The sequence below is a fragment of the Danio aesculapii genome, chromosome 14, assembly GCF_903798145.1.
Source record: "Danio aesculapii chromosome 14, fDanAes4.1, whole genome shotgun sequence".
NCBI lineage: Eukaryota > Metazoa > Chordata > Actinopteri > Cypriniformes > Danionidae > Danio > Danio aesculapii.
Genome location: NC_079448.1, coordinates 32,700,357 through 32,721,991, shown reverse-complemented (window position 1 = coordinate 32,721,991; position 21,635 = coordinate 32,700,357). Strand labels below are relative to the sequence as shown.

General features: G+C 39.2%; 1 protein-coding gene across 1 annotated transcript; it reads left to right on the top strand.

Annotated features, from left to right (window-relative positions):
• The first annotated feature begins 3,925 nt into the window (after positions 1–3,925).
• npas4a (neuronal PAS domain protein 4a) lies at positions 3,926–9,851 on the top strand. The gene is made up of 8 exons (XM_056471649.1): positions 3,926–4,428; positions 4,859–5,022; positions 5,108–5,210; positions 5,303–5,609; positions 5,699–5,808; positions 6,045–6,180; positions 6,267–8,044; positions 8,192–9,851. Exons 1-8 carry the CDS (start codon positions 4,254–4,256, stop codon positions 8,218–8,220), a joined length of 2,802 nt encoding a protein of 933 aa, XP_056327624.1. The 5' UTR covers positions 3,926–4,253; the 3' UTR covers positions 8,221–9,851.
• Positions 9,852–21,635: the final 11,784 nt, after the last annotated feature.

Genomic DNA, 21,635 nt, shown 5'->3' with positions numbered 1-21,635 from the left:
TCCCAGTACAGGGTTGGGTTGCAACTGGAAGGGCATTCACTGCGTAAAACATATGCTGGATTAGTTGACGGTTCATTCCAATGTGGCGACCCCTGACGAACAAACGGACTAAGCTGAAGGAAAATGAATAACTAGGAAACACTACTAATTTTGACACACACATACACGCACACCTTGTGTTTTCATGTGTATTTATGTAGCGCATTTATCGTGTATGACCACACACCCAAAGCACTTAATCATGCAGAGTGGGGTTTGGGTCTCTCCACACCACCACCAGTGTGCTGCATCCACTTGGACACTTTCAAATGACACCAACTACAAATCATATTCAACACAATCTCTCATGGCAATCCAAAACTAATTTAGGTCTTGTCTAATTTGTCGCTTTTTTGTAAGTACTTGTACATTCTAATGTGAATATTTGTGTATGACCGGTTCATGCCCCAGAGGTGATTGCGTAAAAGTGGGCCTTCAAACTATTTCTTTAACTATACATTTTTTTAAAAGTTAATTGCACACAAATTGACCAATAAACCACCGAAATGTAATTTCACCTATGTTTTCCCATGTGCACTACCCCTAAACACAACCTCACAGAACATAGTGTCAAAAAACTGTACAAAAATGTACAATCTTAAAAATAAAGATAGCTTATTTGTCCTCTGAAGAGCCTTTTACCATTTAGTGAAACTTTTCAATTCAAAGGTATTTAAAATCTGTTGCCTAAGAAGTCTTTTTGGGAACCCAAAATGGTTCTTTTATGACATCACAGCAGGAAAACTTGGAAACTTTAGGAATATTATTTGTGAGCCATTTTTCTCATCGGGACTAGAAAAATGAAATGCAATCATGTAGACATGAGCAATTTTATTATGATTTCCAGATAAGGAAATGTAAATGTTTGCTCAAGCATTTGTCCACTTGTTTCTTAATATTGGTGATTTCCCATAAAACACTAATGGAAGCTCCAAAGCTTTAAAGATAATGGGTCCCACATGGCTAACCCACAAGAAATCCCAATTGGGTGCATGGGAAAGCCAACACTGTGTTACAAATGGTACACCCTAATAGGAGCCCCCCAAGGGCAAATCCACTGTGGGCCCTGTGCAGGGTAACCCACATGGGCTTAATGAGAGTTTGCCAACCATATTTTTCATTAATATTGTATCACTGTGGCTTTGGAGATGTCAAAGAGCAGGCTGTTCACAAAAGCTATACCTTGAGAAAGCTACTCAGGAAGCCTTGTATGCATCAGTGTAACTGAATCACTCTGTGAGTTTGTGGAACATAAAAACCCACCAACTAGTTAACAGGTTTAGTCATGGATGGTCTGCTTTGATTATGAAGGATCATTATGGATCTTCTTTCCAACTTCAGCTCATGCATAATTCTGTCATTGAATATGAGTGCATAAAGCCAATTGGGACTCATGTATTTAAACACACTTGGGATTTTTTTTATTACTCATTGTGTCTTTCAGACTTTTTAACTGTTAAAGTGTCTCTAAAAGTGTGTCAAATTGTTGAGAGCTCTTTACAAAACTCCCTATAAAAAGCCACATTACACTGAAAACAATGATTAATTTACTATTTTCTAAGATTAGTGGTTGCAAAAAAAATATATGGGCTGAATTTAAACACACAAATTAAATTAAGTAATGTTCAACTTAATTTGATTGTTTAATTGTCCCATCCCATATCAGCTGCTTGCAACCACCTATACCTTAAATAAAATCTAGTAAATCCAATGAATCATTTTTTCAGTGTATATATCCGGGTCTGTTTGCTACTTTAAGGCAGGATTTGGGTTAAGCCTAGCTCAATTCTAGCCCAAACCAACAACAACAATAACAAAAAAAAGCAAATCAGACAAGCTTAAAGGACATGCATATAAATCCATAAAATAAATATTCGACCTAGACCAACAAATACTCCTACACGTCTATTTTTGACCACAGTAAACAAATGTGTGATTAAAAAACTAAAAATGTCGCTAAGGACGTCGAATCTCCCCGAGTGCGTTTATCAGACCCTTGCCATGGGAGCTATTTTTAGAAAAAGGGAAATGGTCATTCACGCGCGCAACAGGTTTCAGATACCTGCGCGTGCCCCTGAGGTGGTCTAAAATACCATTTTATTGATCGCTGTATAGATATTCCTATACAGACCTATATTTTAAATGATCGCTCCTGGTTATTTCTCACGAATGACAAATGAAACATGATTTATGGCATCGCTGAATGACCTCGTCGAGTCGCGCTGTGAGAACTTTCCGAAAAGCACTGGAGTTTCTGTTTGTTGCTAAAAATAGCTCACCTTCACTGATCAGGCTACTTCACGAGTCGAATGGCAAAATGAGCGCAGCGAGGGCTGGAGTTCCTCTCTACGACACTTTTGTCTGAGACGCTCGGCTGGTCGGACATTGTGAATGGAACAAACTGTCCTGAGAGGACGCCAGAGGAATTTCAGCAGAGCCTGAGATGTAAACGAGCAATTGTTTGACAGGTGTTTCAGGTCAATTAGGACAGAGTAAATCGTGCAATACAAAGCCATTGGAACTAATTTAAATGAGCCTGACGCGCAGCCCATGCAATATAAAAGTAAAATGGCATGTGCATGGATTTTAATATGATTTGGTATCATAAAATGTATTACACAACAGAAATAGAATGACCTCTATGCCTATATAAAACACATTTCTAATATGTGTGAATTTGTAATTACGTGTTTTTAATTATATTGAATAATTAGATAAAATTTGATAGCTGCCCAAAACACTGTCAATACATTAACAAATAGCAAAGCACTTTCTGCATAAGATCCACACATGCACAAAACCCATTCAGACAGTTGTGATGGGTTATCCTAGCTTACCTGATGTCCCTATAAAAATAACTTATTGTCTCACTCGGACTGCCCTCGTTGAGAGCATCTCAAGTTCATAATGAAGCAACCAATTATGTTCCCCCCATTACTGTGACTACATACTGCGCTGATAAATCCTGAGTGAACTATTGGCTCTTCCCCACAATGTCGCCTTACGCACACAAACTCATAAGACATAACTCAATACAGCTGCTGTCCTTGTCTATGCTCGCCTCATGTTTTCCTTATAAGGACAGAGAGAAAGCATTTATGTAATAATTAGGTGTTTCAGTGTTCTCGGTTACACCGACTGGTTCACTGGGGTAGATGCTGGTTCACTGCTGCATTTAAAGTCATCATTAAGCACCGCGGTGAACGGTCCTGTATGCTGAGAGAGCTATAATCTGCCATTTTTATGAATGAAAGTCCCTATGAGAATTAGTTCTGTGGTCACAATGCGTAAATAAGGCAGCGAGTTATAAGACAACAGCAATCATGTCTGGATTGCATCACATTTTACATCCATGAACAAACAATGCAAGGAAGCCATTGGAATGCAACACAGGAGTGGTTTTATGAATCATATCTGAACTCGCTCAGTTGGAGGCAATCAGCACTGGCACATGAGAGGATTCAGAGAGAGTGCTTCTCTATCTCGTTCGTATGCAGCTCAGAAACAGAACCCCCCTCCACCCTCCCCTCCATACGTCTGTACACCGGAGTGCGGTGACTCCGTCTACGTTTCACTCTGTGTCTCCGCCCATTGCTCGGTTTTGTCCAAATCGGGCTTTTTGCGTCGCCGGAGCTCCCGATTTCAAGCCAACGTCATCAACGGAGAGATGGGATGCTGACGTCGGAGCAGAGTCAGAGCGCAAGGGTTGGGAGGGGTGAGAGTGAGTTTCAGCATTGCTTACACTGATATGAGACGTATAAATCCCTTCTGGCCCCCCTTTACTCCATCCCCCCTCCCCTCGCGCTCTTTTTTACGTCGGTGTTGGCGCGTTGGGAGCCCCCCTGCTCTGGTGGAGCCCCAGCCTATATAAGTTACCGGCTTGCAATGTTACTCCACCAGATTTACGGACTCCCTATATCTGGGCGAGAGACGGCTTCAGCAGCAGCCGACTGACTCAATCCCCGACCTGGAGGAAAGAGACATCTATCCTCCGGTCCCCGCAACCTGAGCCAGGCGCTGTGGCGGAACCGAAGGGGGAAACCCGGGAGAGGCAGGCGAATGGAGAACAGCCGAACTCTGGACATGTGCTGAGATGACACACCTGTGAACGCGCCTAAACTCTTTTGGGAAAGAGCCTCACACTTTTCTCAACTTGCACGGCAGTAAACTCTTTTAGCAAAGCTCAAAAACAGTTTTCATCGTTGCTAACCACAATGTATCGGTCCACCAAAGGAGCTTCGAAAGCTCGAAGGGACCAAATAAACGCGGAGATTAGGAACCTGAAGGACTTGTTGCCCATCTCCGATGCGGACAAGTCTCGGCTCTCCTACCTGCATATCATGTCGCTGGCGTGCATGTACACGAGAAAGTCTGTCTTCTTCAGTCAAGGTAAATATTTAAATATGTTTTTAAAACGTATAAAGTCGAATAGAAGTGTTCCTATTGTGTAATCCTTAAAATATGAACTTAGAAGACGCTTTCTAGATCCGAGTTTGTGTTGAAGCATTTAGGAACATCATGTACTTCATTTATTGAGTTGATGCAACAGGTGCATGTGTTTTTATTATATCTACACTGTATATCCTAATGATGATACAAATTGTAAAATATCCTGAAAAAACGTACTGAAAATTGAAAGCGAAACGTACCAAAAGTGCTTTAAACCGCTAATTCTCTCCATGGTGCTGAAACACAAACGCTGTCCATGGTGCTGAATTGTAAATCAAGCTACCGCGTTCGTGGATTTCGTTTTGAGCTAAATGTTTTACAAATACAGGAAATGCAACAGTTTATTCAGTCTTTAAATTACTCTTTTCAGATATAACTGCAGCTAGCAGTGCAGAGGAAACGACGGGATTCCTTTCATTTCATGAATTGAATGAGTTAATACAAGGGATGCCTGGCTTTCTTCTGCTATTGACTGGAGAAGGAAAGTTACTGTACCTGTCAGACAGCGTCTCTGACCACCTCGGACACTCAATGGTGAGTAAAATATGCTATTTCAGTCTGTAATTTTAAATAATAAGAAAAATGGAAGTTAACCTAATTTTTTTTTTGGAATATTTAGGTAGATTTGGTTGCTCAAGGGGACAGTGTGTATGACATAGTAGACACTGCAGACCACTTTATTATGAGGAGTAACCTGGTGCCTCCAACTTCACCTGACACAGGTAAGACGTTTAAAATGACAACACAAATAGATGAAACATATAAAAAATCTATATTTCCATGTTTTCATTATTTTCATGCTTTTCCCTTACAGATCGCCTGTTTCGCTGCAGATTCAACACCTCCAAATCAGTGCGTAGGCAGAGTGCGGGCAATAAGCTTGTTTTAATTCGAGCACGCTGCCTGTCACAAACTCCTAGTGAGTCTTCCCCAGGATCCTATTGGACTTCCAACCCTGTGTGGGTATGTTTCTGTGCTCCTCTGGAGCCTCACACTTCCAGAGGTGGAACTGCCTCAGACAGAGAATCAACTTCAGCTTCAGCACTAGAGAGCAGCTTCTTCCTGCCATGTTTTCGTTCTCAGCATAGCCGAGACATGAGACTTCATGAAGCACAAGAGAGGTGAGGTTAAATAAATAAACTCTAATAACTGTGATTAACCATGCTGTGTTTTGAAAAAAATAATTAATTTCTTTTCTTTCAACTTTCAGCGTTAGTGTTTATTTGGGTCTAAATGTGGAGATTCTGCGGTCCCAGTCTTGGTACAGCTTTCTCCATCCTCAGGATCTTTCACATGCCTCAGCTCAGCACTGCAGCCTATGTGAGTCTAAACACATATTGTCAGCTCCATTTGCTTGGTTAGACCCAGCTTGAGCTCTTATCTATCTCACAGTTGCCCATCAACATTTGACATTCACAACGAGCAATACAGAGTAATATGCATTTGCAGTAAAAAAAAAAAAAAAAAAGCACTTGTGACCACCCACTAAGACATGAATTTATATGTAACAAGAAGCTGAACATGTTTTGATTTGCTCATCTTTTTTCTCCACACAGTAAGAGAAGGAGGAGAGGGCAGAGCGGAGATGGTGGTTCGTGTAGAGACTGCAGATCACTCGTGGGTCTGGCTTTACATGGTCTTGCAGTTGGAAACTGGGGAAACCCCTATTGTCAGTAACAATTACATCATCAGGTAAGTCTATATATATAGTCATGTCTAAATGACCAAGTTGAATAAATAAGAATATTACTAATTCGGCATTTCTTTCTCTGCCACAGTGAGACAGAAGCTTGGTCAGTCAGGCAACAGCTGAGCTCTGAACAGACCCAACTCTCCTTGGTGTTGGGCTCAAGCACTTCTCAACAAGAAAGCGTCAGCTTACAGAGTCCAGAAACACTCTCAAGCCCTGATCAAGTGTTCACGCCAGGAAGCAGTGGGCTATCTGGTCAGTCTTTTGACTTCAGCACAGCAGCATGCAGTACAGGATCTACTGAGGAACAAGGTGGCAGCTCCTCAATGGAGCCCGCACAAGTGGAGAGTGGCCCACGTTCCAGTCTCTCCTCTATGGAAGAGGAGACCTTCTTCCAGCATGAGCCCAGTGAACCTGTGGCCAGTCCCTCTTCTGCGTCATCTCCCATTCCAGTTACGGTTGCAACAGTGTCAGATTTGGACTTCCTCACTCAGAATATTTTGCTGCCACCAGCTTTCCAGATAGATCCTCCTCTACCAGCCCTGCCCCTCCCTCTTCCACCTGTGCCTACCTCCCAGGCACAACAGACCAAGGAGTTTGTGTGCACACCCCCATACACACCTCAGCTAGGTGGAAGCCATTTCCCCTTCGGGGAACCTCACTTTAGCTTTGATCCCACTGGGGCCACATCGCCATCTCCACTTGGTCAAACCGCAACAGTAACAACGACAACAGCACCATCTCTTTCTCCATCTGCGCCATCAAACCCACAAAGCAGCCCACCACCGCCAACAACAACACTCTCATCTCTTTTGCCACTCACGATAACATCTCCAACCACAGAGATTCTCTTTCCAGTGGAGCCATGTAGCGGGTCACTCTATGAGAAACTCCCTCCTACTCCTGACAGTCCTGGTGACGGTGACTGCACAGTCATGACTTTACCTGAAGTTCGGGGTCCGCTATACGTAGATGTCCCTCACGGGCCACTCCCTTACCCACCAGAAGGTCTCCTAACACCAGAAGCCTCACCTGGAAAACAGCCAAGTCTGCCCTTCTTCTCCTCACTGCGTGACAGAGAAAAGGAGAGAACGGAGATCTCGCTTTTAGCCCAGCACATCAGTACACTAGCAGAGGGCTTCTACCTAGATCCACTCCTGGCCAAGCTGGTTCCGTCCACCCTTTCCGAACACTCTCAGTCTCCGGACTCTGATGGACTTGATTCAATCCCACTTCTGGGTGAATTCTACCCTCTCAAGTCCTGGAAAGGTTTGGACCTGCCCATCTTCCCTGATGACGAGTCGCTGTTTGAGGAGAGTGTCTTAGAGACCCTTCTCCAGGACCTCTCATCCTCCCCTCCGCTCTCACCGACTCCCTCTTCCTCCTCTCACTCCAGCCCCCCCTCTTCTCCCTCCACTCCTGAGTGCTGGTGTCCACCCTTGCACTTTGACGGGGTCTCTGCTGTGAGTGCCGGTCACTTCTGTAGCGTCCAATCGGCGCACTGTAACAATGAGGCCGGGCGAGGGGCTATGATGTCGCCTCTCAACACAGGCAACATGTCAGACACGAAGGCAGCAGGCGAAGTTGCCATGGAGACAGATGTAGCATCATCGCCTTTGTTCACAGGCATACCAACATCTCCACCACTGCAGCTGACCGCCTCTCCTGCCTCCCCTATATTGATGCCTGTCTCCTCGCCTGTCAGCCCCCCATCGCCCGGCCTGCCCTGCGCCCAGTCCCTCCTCGAGGAGCTGGCCGCCCTGGAACCCATGTTTGGGGCAGGTGCCTCGATCGCCCCCGGCCTGGGGCAACAACCTGAGTTGTATCAACTCCAAAGTCATGTGCCGCAACAGTGCTTCCGCAAAGGTGAGGGTCTTTTTGTAGATCACTTTTCTGTCTTAATTATTTATTTTTAGCATTGCCAAAACAATGCTATTATTATTATTATTATTATTATTATTATTATTATTCCTACTAACATTTTGTCCTTTGTCTCTTCTATTTGTCTTACAGATGGGAGTGGAAGTGATCCTCCGTTCTAAAATAAGTCTGTGACTTACTTCATTAAGTATGGCATATTGTCATATTTCATGGAGCTACTTTTGCTGAAAAGTGAATATTAATTAAACGTATAAATATATACATAATGTATATAATGCCAAAAAGACTTGAACTTCCTCTAATTCATTGAGAGTAAATCATCAAGTTCACAATTGTTCATCTGATAACCCATTTGTTTATGTTAATAATAGTGCAACCCTTTGGTAGCAATGCAATATACTAGTCTTGAACAGGTCCTAAAAGGACTACGAGGTCAGTGTCTTTCTGCTGTAATGTAACATGAGCTTATTTGAGTGGGAGTAACAGCTCTGACTTTGTAAGTGTAAATCAACTTACAGACTTGCATTTGTATTCACTTGTAGTGAAAACTCAGTTGTGAACTTCAGTGACATGAACAATTTCAGTGAGAAACAACAGATAGCGTATATGGCTCAACGCTTGTCATCCAGCATCACACACACAAAGCCCAATGTGGAAGGTATTGCAGATCAATATTTGGTATTTTCAAAGTATAAACATCAGCATGTTTCCCACAGCTGACTCACTTCTTTAATCTTGAAATATTTCAGCGATTTCGCTGTAATGTCAGAAATAATCATAGAAATGGCAGAATTCAGACTACATTGGGCCTTGAGTGTGTGAATGTAATATTTCTTGGACATATCATTTCAAATGTGTTTCAATGTGATGTACAAATGTGAACAAATTCCACTATGTGTGCAAGACAAGTCAAGTTTTTCCACATCATTCTCCTACTGGCTGGTGGACACAAGCTGCAGCGGAAGCCGCCAAGTAGAGGGGCAAAATGTTGTGCATGGCTTTGCATGCACGGACATTACTGGACTTATTTCTAGCTACTATTGAGTGACGAAGTCACTAATCCATTCGCCCGGCTACTCTGATGGGCACATGGCTAGAAGGAATTGCACTGGACTTTTGCAGCATCAATATTTGTAATGCTTGCAATCTGCAGATGCTCTTGTGTGTCTGACACATCGAGAGGTTGCAGACCTAAGAGAAAACAGCACCTTTATTCAGTGAATACCACGGTGACATCGTAACTTTACGGTGTGGAGTGGTGACAAAGACTGTGTGAATGATCGATTCTTCTTTTTTGAGAGGGGTTACACGAAATGAAGCAAAGTTTTGTTTTAAAAAATGAGCAGGAAAAATAGGGACAGGGTTCTATTTCTATTCAGTTACTAATCGACACGGGTTGAGAATGGTTCAATTCCCATGGTGTCGACATGCTAACGTAGAGTTGTCTACGGTCAAGTAAAGGATTGATTCCTATGTTCTAGCGATTTACATGCTAAGTTTAAAAATAAAAAGTATTTTATTGTATGTATGCTGATTTACAGGGTGCTTGGTGCACGTGCCTCTAGCTAGGCATGATGCGGAATGGTTAAAGATTGTAATCATTTGTACATTTGTACAAACAACAGTCTGTACATACTGTATCAAAGACATTTCTTTCGTATGAGATGAAAACATACTTGACATATGCTATTTATGAAGAATGGACATTGTGGATCAGTGTTCTTTTGTGTCGCTGATAAATGTATTTGGTCGTCAAAACAGAGGCATTTATATTAAAGTGCACTTAAAATTACTCCTGTGTCGCTTTCTCGTTTCTCCTAATGGCTTCCCTTTTGCTAACCACGGTCCTTGCCTTGCTTCCATGACTCCATCACCCTTGTCGCAGTATCCCTTCTTTTCAGAGCATTCTCCTCGCTCTTTCCCCGGAGCGTGGACTGCTCAGCAACAGCACTGACGCACGCTCAGGATGAGACGCTATCTGACTCAGACTGACGCACACACTTGACATAGAGGCGCTCACACAGACCGCCAGCATCCCGCTTTGACGCACTCACGTACTGAATGCCACACGCACGTAACCCCCCCTTCCTCTCTCTTTTTCTCTCAGCCCACACTCAATGTACCTGCTATTTTGACGTGGTATGACGGTGTTATCAGACTCCATATATGGGCTTTCCTGCTCAGGGGCACCATTTTTAGTCCCCTCCTCCCTTTCCTCACAGCATCCTTCCCAATAAGGAGAGAGAGAGGGAAGAGCTGTGTTGCTATGCTAATGAATTTAACGCACATGGGCCAGTCAACCAATTAAAGTAACCCTTGTTAAGGCACCGAAAGCTGTGATTCAAAGTACTCCTCCCAATTTTGGCTTTTATGTAAAGCACAATACCCCCCCACCCCAAACTCTATTCATTCTCTCCCTTTTCCCTTCTATTTTTAGGTACAATGCACCTTGGGGAGCTTAGATATAATCAAGCATCATAAGTATAGTAACCATCTGCCATAAAGAGTAGAACCGAGAGCTTTGCGTCAGCATGTGAACATTTTGTTCCAGCCTCCCCCCCACTGCAGCTTACTGAGACTAAACAGTGTCACAGAAACCCAGATTGGCTCTCTAACACCATCTGGTGTAAAATGCATGCATTTTAGTTGTAAGCCTGAAAAATGTTACAATGCAAATGGCATAAATTAAACTAGATTATACTTTATAGAAAAATACATATTGGATGAATGTGTACTGCCTACACTGTCCATCAGTGACCTTCAATTATTTATGTCAGTAATGTGTTATTGGTGTTCTGCTATTCACACAAAAAAATACATTTTTTTTTTATATATACATGATTTCCATTACAAGCTGTCCTCAAAATTTAAATAATAAATCTAAATCGGTTACATTAATATGTTGATATGTTTAAAAAAAGCTTTCAGCTAAATTGTCTATAAACACACACACATACACTCGCTCTCTAAATAAAGTGACCATACAGCACCAGAAGGTTAAACCACTGTAATGTCTAGTTGTTATATTGTAGTAATATTGTTAATATTTAAGGTATATCGAGGGCCAGACAGAATTTGTGGATCCTTTTCCATTTATGGGCAAGAATTTTGTAACAAAAAAATGTAGATTTATGCAGAACGATTTTAGCAGTATAGTAACTAAAAACTTAAACTAATAATATTAACTTTAACTTTTTCTTAATGTTTACAATGAAAATTGAATTCGATCTTGTGATATATTTATTAAAAGACAGATAAAATACTTTTTAAATTTAAATTATTTTTTACTAAAAACTCCATTGCACATAATTCATATAAACATTGCATATTAGTCAATATACACATGCAGATTCCATGCAGGCGTATAATTATGCCTATTTAAATATACATATACACTGGGTACAGTAAGTATTCGGACCTCCTTAATTTTTCACTCTTTGTTATATTGCAGCCATTTGCTAAAACCATTTAAAGATCATTTTTTTCCTCATTAATGTACACACAGCACTCCATATTGACAGAAACTTTATGGCAGAGTGGCCAGACACATGAAAGCCTGCATGGAGTTTACTAATAATTTACAGCTAAGGAACTAAGATGGGGAGAAATAAGATTCTCTGGCCTGATGAGACCAATATAAAACTTTTTGTCCTTAATTCTAAGCTGTATGTGTGGAGAAAACCAGGCACTGCTCATCACCTGTCCAATACAGTCCCAATAGTGAAGGACGGTGGTGGCAGCATCATGCTGTGGGGATGGTTTTCAGCTGTAGGGACAGGACGACTGGTTGCAATCGAGGGAAAGATGAATGCAGACAAGTATAGGGATATCCTGGAAGAAAAAAACCTTCTCCAGAGTGCTCAGGACCTCAGACTGGGCTGACGGTTTACCTTCCAACAAGACAATGACCCTAAGCACACAACTAAAATAATGAAGAAGTGGATTCACAACAACTCAATGGCTGTTCTTGAATGGCCCAGCCAGAACCTGACTTAAACTCAATTGAGCATCTCTGGAGAGACCTAAAAATGGCTGTCCACAAACCTTTACCTTAAAACCTGACAAAACAGGAGAGGATCTGCAAGGAGGAATCCCTAAATCCAGGTGTGAAAAACTGGCTTTATTCAATCAAAACTGTGCTTCACTTAATACTGAGCAAAGGGTCTGAATACTAAAAACCATGTGATATTCCAGTTATTTTAAAATAAATCTTCAAAAATGTGTTTTCTGTCAATATGGGGTGCTGTGTATACATTAATAAGGAAAAAATTAACCTAAATGATTTGTATATGTATAAGTGTATGATCATGCCAGTAAAGCTGTTCTGATTGAATTGGAAGCTGAAAACAGACAGACAGACCGACCGACAGACAGACATACATATAATGTTACCTAGAAAATATAACTTTCTATACACGAAGGAAGGCTAGCTGCTGGTTCTGTCTAAAAAAATAATAAATTATTCAGGTGCCAAATTAGACAAAATAAGTCTGCAAACAAATAAAGTTATTAGTTCTGTTAATATATTTCTAGATAGACATACAATAATAATACAATACATAATGCAATAAAATATTCTCAATCAAACAAGCATTAAAAATGATGCCCTCTTGTGGAAAAATAGAAATATACATGCATTAGCAATAGAAGGCTGGACTAACAGATCAGATTAGTCTTCTACTCATCACCTTTTTTAAACTGGACCACTCTAAATGTACAGCAGATGATTTTATTTGTATTTTTCCCCACTTTTTTGACATGACATAACATGAATTACAGCACACCAGTCACAGGGTGGCTAGATTTTCATTAATAAAAAAGCTAACCATGACACTCCTTTGTCTATTAAAAAGAAAAAAAATTGCTTGCATTCATAATGCAGAAAAAGACTTCTGAAGTTGTTAGAGGCAACACACAAAGGTTAGTTCACATCAAAGTAAAGCACTCATTGGGGCTCGAAGATGATCAGTCAGAAGCCAAGATCAGAAGAGAAGCGTCTGAGAAATTTGTCTCAGATTTTAGACAAAAGCATCTGGTTAAAAGTGATATGCACTTAGGGGCACAGATCTGACTGGTTTCTCAGAGAGGAGACTAAAAAGCAAAGCACATTCCAGAATGATTTACACTCACCAAAGCATGATGATTATCTGTGCCTGCAAGCATCCTCGACTGTCTTTAAAGACGCAGTGCCACCATGTGGACATTCAGTGAGCCTTCTGTGAATTAAATCATTATTACAAGTTTAAAAAAGCTCAAATCTAGCCATGCATTATATTAGTCCTACAGTTAAATTGGCAGTCAGGTATACGGTCATCAGAAAAACAGCTGGCTCCATTAGCATTAACAACAGCTAATTTGAACTAACAATGATAAATAATCCTAAAGCATTTATAAATCATCTGTCTTAATGGCTTCCTTAATAATTATAAATAGCCTCTCAAGTCATATTTAACATATATAGAGTTGAGGTCGAAATTATTGGCCCTCTTGGGAATTTTTTTCTTAATCAAATATTTCCAAAATGATGCTTAACAAAGCAGGGAAGTTTTTCACAGTATTTCCGATAATATTTCTTCCTTTAGAGAAAGTCTTATTTGTTTTATTTTGGCAAGGATAAAAGCAGTTTTTAATTTTTGATAAAACATTTTAAGGTCAATATTTCTAGCCTCCTAAGCAATATATATTTTTAGATTGTCTACAGAACAAACCATCATTATACAATGATTTGCCTAATTACCCCAACTTGCCTAATTAACTTAGTTAAACATTTAAATTGCACTTTAAGTTGAATACTAGTAGCTTAAAATATCAAGTAAAATATTATTTACTATAATTATGGCAAAGATAAAATAAATCCCTTATTACAAATGAGTTATTAAAATGTATGTTTATAAAGGTGATGAGAAAATCTCTTCGTTAAACAGAAATTGGGGAAAAATACACAGGGGGGCTAATAATTCTGGAGGGCTAATAACTCTGACTTCAGCTGTACATTTGATACTTGAGTTATAGGTTGAGTGTGCACCTATGATAACAAGTAGACTATAAACTAATCATTATATTACTCTTTAAAGTGGGTAAATAATGACACTTCTATTATTATATTTTTTTTAACAAGTGTTTTTATTAGTTTTACATTTTCCAATAATTACCAAAGAAAACAACAATAAAAAAATACAAGAAATAAGCATTATAATACAAAGAAAATAATGGTTATAATAATTAAAATAAAGACAAATAGATAATAAAAAAAATAATAATTAAAGAAAAAAAAGTTATTATTAAAAAAACAATTAGGGCATATAAATAGTTTCAATGAAAATACAAAGAGACAGTCAATAGGGGTAGTGAGCATTTTAAGCATCAGAATCCGCATTATATTGGTCCAGGTGATGGTTGCCATACATTGTAAAACTTAGCAAGATTATCAATAATTCCATAACGGACTCTTTCCATGTGCAATATTTGAGTAAGATAAGTTAACCATATCTTAAATTGAGGAACAGAATCTGATTTCCACAGTTTTAGAATGACATTCTTAGCAATAATCATTCCATAAATTATGGTGCTTTGTATGGACACATTATGATCCAGCAGAGAACTAGAGTACCCATCACTCCTATTATTTTTTGACAATAACTCACATTGCCTCGCCATTAGTGCTTGCAGGGGCGCCGCTAGGGGGGTGGGGGGGGGGGTAGTTAGGACGATTCTAAGGGCCCATACATTTAGGGGACCCCCAGAGACATTATAAAGGGCCCGCGATGAAGATCGCTAGTTCAAGCCTTGGCTCCATGGGTCAGTTGGCATTTCTGTGTGGAGTTTGCATGTTCTCCTTGTGTTTGCGTGGGTTTCCTCTGGGTGCTCCCATTTCCCCCACAGTCCAAACACATGTGGTAAAGGTGAATAGGGTAAGCTAAAATTGTGTATGTGTGTGAATGAGTGTGTATAGATGTTTCCCAGTGATGGGTTGCAGCTGGAAGGGCATCCGCTGCGTAAAACATAAGCTGTATAAGTTGGCGGTTCATTCTGCTGTGGCGACCCCTGATTAGTTGAAAAGAAAATGAATGAACATAACATTTGCTGTGATGATTGTGTAAACATTCATTCAGCACAGAGAGTGATTTGACACCCATCTCTATAACAACTACTAAGTTGAAAAAGGGTCTTACAGTTGTATTTTGGCAATTTAAACCAAATTTTCTCAATACATATCACAATGATCTTATGTTCTGAAATAATGATTGTGTTATGTCACTTCTGTCATATTTAGCTCTGCTTATTTGTTGTGTGGTAAATTTATGTTGTACTGCTGCAGTACCTCAGGATTACCACGGGACATTTTTGTAAGGGAATGTACACCTACTTATAAGAACAGTAACAAACAATAATAATAAAAATGTAATGATTACCTGGTGCCCTCCATGGATCTTTTAGCCAACAAGCACTTGAATGCGATGTATGCTAATATCATCTTAACATGTTACATGTTTTCAATAACACGTGAAGTCAGCGTTAGGTTTAAGTTGTTTCAACTTGATATACCTAAGCTAACACGAACTACCAATAAATAGTCGTACTTTAAGAGCTGAAGTTTACTAATAATCACTGTTACAAACTGTTAGTGATTTAACTGAACTAATAGGCAATTAAGAGGTAGCCTAAGCAACGGATTGTGTAAACAAAGACGTCGCGTCTTTTCCGGTTAAGGTCGTTTGCATTTGTATGCTCCCGATGATGACTTCAGATATTTAAACAGTGTTGCCAGATATAGCTCACCTTTTCCAGCTTAAAAGCTGTCCAAAACTCACCAAAACGCACAAAAACGCCCAAAATATTAGATTAATATTTTATTTAACTTTAATTTATATAAATCAAAATCAACCTAGTTATTTAACTGTCATAATTTTTAACCATACAGCAACCAACACCAGCAGTCACAGGACCACAACATAACCAGGTCTCATCGAAACACCTCCCTTTCCCCCCCCCCCCCCCCTTCACCCACACACTACACTTAATGTTAGAGTATGTTTTACTTTCGAGATGTTTTTTTAAACTTCATCCTGTTTGGCGTTTTAAATTCTTTTGAACATTATTAGGTGCTGCTTGTTAATCAGACAACGCTTCTATGTTTGTTCTTGCTGTCACTCAAGGTCGATAAAAGTGTCATGATGCTGTGAGTTTAACTGCAGGCGCTGGGTGATGTGTGTACACGCGAAGGGGAGTCAGATTTGTCCAGGGAGTCAGGTTTGACAGGTACAGGTACAACTTTCCTTCACCTCCTCTTGTGGGTGGGCCCAAGCTGTTTGTGCTATGCACTGGTCACTACTAACTGAACGGAGTAGCACATAGTTATGTTTTGTTGTATAAATTGCATATACAATTTACGTTTCAAGCCCCAATCTGGCAACACTGTAAATAAATTGCAAAATTATCTAGATTTTCCATAGTAATCACAAATGATCAATGGGTTTGCAACACTATACTTTAGCAATAGTTGTACACTCTAAAAAACGTTGGGTTATTTATTTACCCCAATGGTTGAGTTAAAAATATTTAGTGCTTTGTTGGGTTATTTTTAACCTTTATTGGGTTATTTACTAATAAATCAACCAGTTGGGTTAAATATTTGGTGCTTTGTTGGGTTATTTTTAGTCTTTGTTTAGTTATTTATTTAATAACTCAACCAGTTGAGTTAAAAATTTTGAATTTCAACAGTCAACTGATTTAACTGATACAGAACAGCTAAATTAATGTTGTTTTTGCATTATAAAGTTTATTTAGGGTCTAACCAGGGCCAAATTTAACCAATAAGCGAGGTAAGCGGCTGCTTAGGGCCCCAAGAAATCTGGGGACCCCAATAATTATCTAGAAGCATAAATTATACCTATAAACTAAATATACCATTGTTTTCTAACATATTTTGTATGATGAGATTTAGACAAATAAAGTTTTAACAGAATTAAATATTATTTAATATACAATCAAATATGGCGACGCAGTAGGTAGTGCTGTCGCCTCACAGCAAGAAGGTCGCTGGTTTGAGCCTTGGCTCAGTTGGCATTTGTGTGGAGTTTGCATGTTCTCCCTGCGTTCGCGTGAGTTTCCTCCAGGTGGTCTGATTTCCCCCACAGTCCAAAGACATGCGGTACAGGTGAATTGGGTAGGTTAAATTGTCCGGAGTGTATGTGAATGAGTGTGTGTGGATGTTTCCCAGAGATGGGTTGCGGCTGGAAGGGCATCCGCTGTGTAGAAATGTGCTGGATGGGGTGGCGGTTCATTCCGCAGTGGCGACCCCGGGTTGGTAAAGGAACTGAGCCGAAAAGAAAATGAATGAATACAATCAAATATAATATTCTTATAATAATGTAATGTTATGTAATAATAATATTACAAATATATATATATATATTACAAATATATATATATATATATATATATATATATATATATATATATATATATATATATATATATATATATATATATATATATATATATCCGTCATGGAGCAATCCAGCAGCCAAATTTATATAAAAAAAAAAAAAAAAACATATGTATTATTTTTAGTTGTAAATTAATTTTAAGAAAACTAGTCATTTAAATGTAGAGCTTGCAATAATTTAAAATGTAGAAAAGATTGAGTGATATAAAAAAAGCAATATAAATAAATCTAAAACGAAAGTAAAAAGGGTGCATTTCAGTACTTGGGCCCTTTGGCTGGAATTGCTTGGGGCCCCAAAAATCACAAAGTTCACCCCTGGGTTTAACGGAATATTATCTAATTACCTCTCCCTGTCGTGTTTTTTATATTCATTTCACCAGCACTCTTAATTCGATGATACCAAAGCGCGCTTCATAGCCGATCTACATATGGACAAAAACGATTTCTCTACCCCAGTGTTCATTTTTTATTTATTTATTTATTTTTTGGAGGAAATGATACACATATTTGCGATATTCGGCTGTCATTCTCACCTTTAGGACCCAGCGGAGACGTCAACCCAATAATAATAATAATAATAATAATAATAATAATAATAATAATAATAATAATTTATTATATAGCGGTTAAGCCACTTTTTGCCAAAATAACACAACAACTCATTGGATAGGGTTAAAGTAACCCAACAGCAGGTTGGTGCCAAAACGACCCATCATTGTATTACCAGTTGGGTTATTATTAACCCAACTATTTTAAGTGAGTAGTAATTACAAATCAGTCTGTAAAAAAACTACAACTAATATTAGCATAATTGACATCTCTGTCTTTTTCAGCAGATGTTCACCAAATATACACCTTGACATGAATAAAACTAAGTTTTTTTTTTTATTTTTAGCAAACTATTGAGTAAACTACCCGAATTGGCAGCCAGTTTGTATTTTATTCATTTTTGTACAAATAATTAATTCAAGTTAGGCCTACTGATGAACATGGCATACAAGTCTTCCTTTTTGTTTTTACAATGCAAGTGCAACTGACTGACGAAATAACTAAAATAGAAAGAGATTGAAATACTGAATTCATTATTCATTCAGTTTATAAGGTACTTACTCTTACATTCTGCTTCAGTTTTCTACAAAATACATTTAAAAAGGATATTTAGCAAAAATCATAGGCAATGTAAATTGCGGCAAGAATTGCTAGGAGGATGTGTTGTTGACATGTCATTTTAGCATTCAAATTCCAGCTTTTTCCTCACAAAGTCTCCACTTCAGTGTAAAAAATAGTGTCAAATTGCAGGCCATTTGGATACACTCATCCTCTTCTGTAGTTCTTTGAAGTGGAGCAGGCATTATCTTGCAGCTCAAATGTCATCTCAGTATCATTTCAATTGATGAGGAGAAAGCCTTACTGATGTTTGCTGTTTGGTAGAAAATTGACCAAATTCAGGAAGTGAAGTCTCGTTAGACTAACATGTACTTCTGCAATTGTTGTTGCACGCACTGTCATTTTTTGCATGGATATTGTCTGCTTAATATGCACAAGAGTTATTCATTTTTTAGTTCATGCCTCAGGCTATTCCAAACTCACATGGACTAAAGGATGAGGGTAAATACGGATTTCTGTTTTACTAAGCATGATCCTTCATCTGCTTTCTGCAATATTCAGGAAGTACTGTAGTATAGGGATTACTACAGGTGTATAACAATAAATAGAGGCTGGATTACATAAGAAATCTCATTTGTCTAAGAGAGATGCACTGCAGATCTCATATGACCACATCAGAGCATTTCTGGGAAGTCTCTTGCTTCTATGTCCCTTCAGGGCTCTTATGAGAGCTGCGCTTTGACAAGCTTCATCCAATGCAAAACATACCGCCTATGATGCCTTTTGACCTTTGCAAACACCAGATATAACAGCCATCGCTTGCTGTGAGACTCAAAGGGCAGATAAAACGCTGTATATGAACTCACTTCCTCTTTATGTTATTGTCTCTCGTCTTTCCCTGTTCTTGTGAAATGGAGAACACTCCGTCAGTGAAGCCTGGATGAAGTGCACAACACCGCAGTCTCATTCAAATCAAAGAGGGAGAAAAAAAAATCTCTGCCCTTTATTCACTGTCGACAAGCGTTTGGAAAACAATCAGAAACGCACTTGACTTTAAGGAAAGTGATTTGACAGTGCTTGTGAAATCTCTCTTGTTCAGTGGGGTCAGTGTCGAGCTACTCCATCAGAAAGTAAATTACCATCTAGTGCTCTTTTGTTTTCTTCCCCCTTCTCTGCACAGTCTAATAGCTTCACACACAATCATGATGTACTGTTTCATATAATAGATTAAAGCTGTGTGTGATTATCTGTCTATATCTATCTACATACACAGATATACATGTGTATACTCCATTTATATATGTACATACACTCACCGGCCACTTTATTAGGTATAGGTGCTTTATTAGGTGCTTGTTAACACAAATTTCTAATCTGACAATGACATGGCAGCAACTCAATGCATTTAGGGATGTAGACATGGTCAACACGATCTGCTGTAGATAAAACAGCATCAGAATGTGGAAGAAAGGTGATTTAAGTTGATTTAAGTTAAGTTATCTTTGAAAGTGGCATGGCTGTTGATGTCAGATGGGCTGGTCTAAGTATTTCAGAAACTGCTAATCTACTGGGATTTTCTTGCACAACCATCTACAAACAGAAACAGAAAACAAACAGAAAATATCCAGTGAGCGGCAGTTCTGTGGGCGCTGTGTGTCCTGATGATGCCAGAGGTCAGAGGAGAATGGCCAGACTGGTTCCAGCTGATAGAAAAGGCAAAAGTAACTCAAATATCCACTCGTTACAACCGAGGTATGCAGAAGAGCATCTCTGAATGCACAACACATACAACCTTGAGGATGGGCAACATAAGCAGAAGACCACACCGGGCGCCACTCCTGTCAGCTAAAAACAGGGCACTGAAGCTACAATTCGCACAGGCTCACCAAAATTGGACAACAGACGATTTGAAAAATGTTGCCTGGTCTGAAGAAAGCATGGATCTATCCTGCCTTGTATCAACAGTTCAGGCTGCTGGTGGTGATGTAATGGTGTGGGGGATATTTTCTTGTCACACTTTGGTGGCCATTAATGCCAATTGAGCATCGTGTCACCGATGTCACACCCAACCTGAGTATTGTTGCTGGCCATGTCCATTCCTTTATGACCACACTGTACCCATCTTCTGATGGCCACTTCCAGAAGGATAACGCACCATGTGATAAAGCACAAATCATCTCAGACTGGTTTCTTGAACATGACAATGAGTTCACTGCACTCAAATGGCCTCCACAGTCACCAGAACTCAATCCAATTAAGCACATTTGGGATGTGGTGGAACAGGAGATTTGCATCATGGATGAGCAGCCAACAAATCTGCAGCAACTGTGTTTCTAGTATCTTGTTGAATCTATTCCGGATTAAGGCAGTTCTGGAGGCAAAAGTGAGTCCAACCTGGTACTGGTAAGGTGTACCTAATAAAGTGGTCGGTGAGTGTACTGTGTGTGAGAGAGAGACCCTGAACCACAAATCCAGTTTTAGATTGCACATGCATATGCATATGCAATAGCCAAAAATACATTGTATGGGTCTTTTTATGCTGAAAATCATTAAATATTAAATAAAGATCATGTTCATAGAGATATTTTGTAAATTTCCTACCAATAAGATAGAGAAAAAAATAATAATTTGACTAGTTATATGCATTGCTAAGCACTATATTTCAACAATTAAAGGTGAGTTTCTCACTATAGTTTTTTTTACGCCCTCAGTGAATATCAGTTGTTTCTAAGCCAAGTTTCATTACTATCAAATAAACCATACATCAATGGAAAGCTATTTATTTAGCTTTAAGATGATTTCTAAATATTACTTTCAGAAAATTGACTCTTATGACTTCTTTGAGGTCCAGTGCAACGTATATTATAAAAAGCTCAGCATAATCGAGTACACCCATTTTGAAAATGAATATTTTTATTAATTTCTCAGTTACTACAGCTAATGTATTTTGGTGCTCTAAAAACAGATTTATTAAACAGATATATTTATTAAAATATTATTTTAGTCACCAAACATATTTAA

Excerpts from the sequence above, each read along its gene's own strand:
- npas4a (XM_056471649.1), top strand. The coding sequence starts at position 4,254 with ATGTATCGGTCCACCAAAGGAGCTTCGAAAGCTCGAAGGGACCAAATA. Across the intron at positions 5,211-5,302 it reads TCCAACTTCACCTGACACAG|ATCGCCTGTTTCGCTGCAGA; the intron begins GTAAGACGTTTA and ends TTTCCCTTACAG. Across the intron at positions 5,610-5,698 it reads CTTCATGAAGCACAAGAGAG|CGTTAGTGTTTATTTGGGTC; the intron begins GTGAGGTTAAAT and ends TTCAACTTTCAG.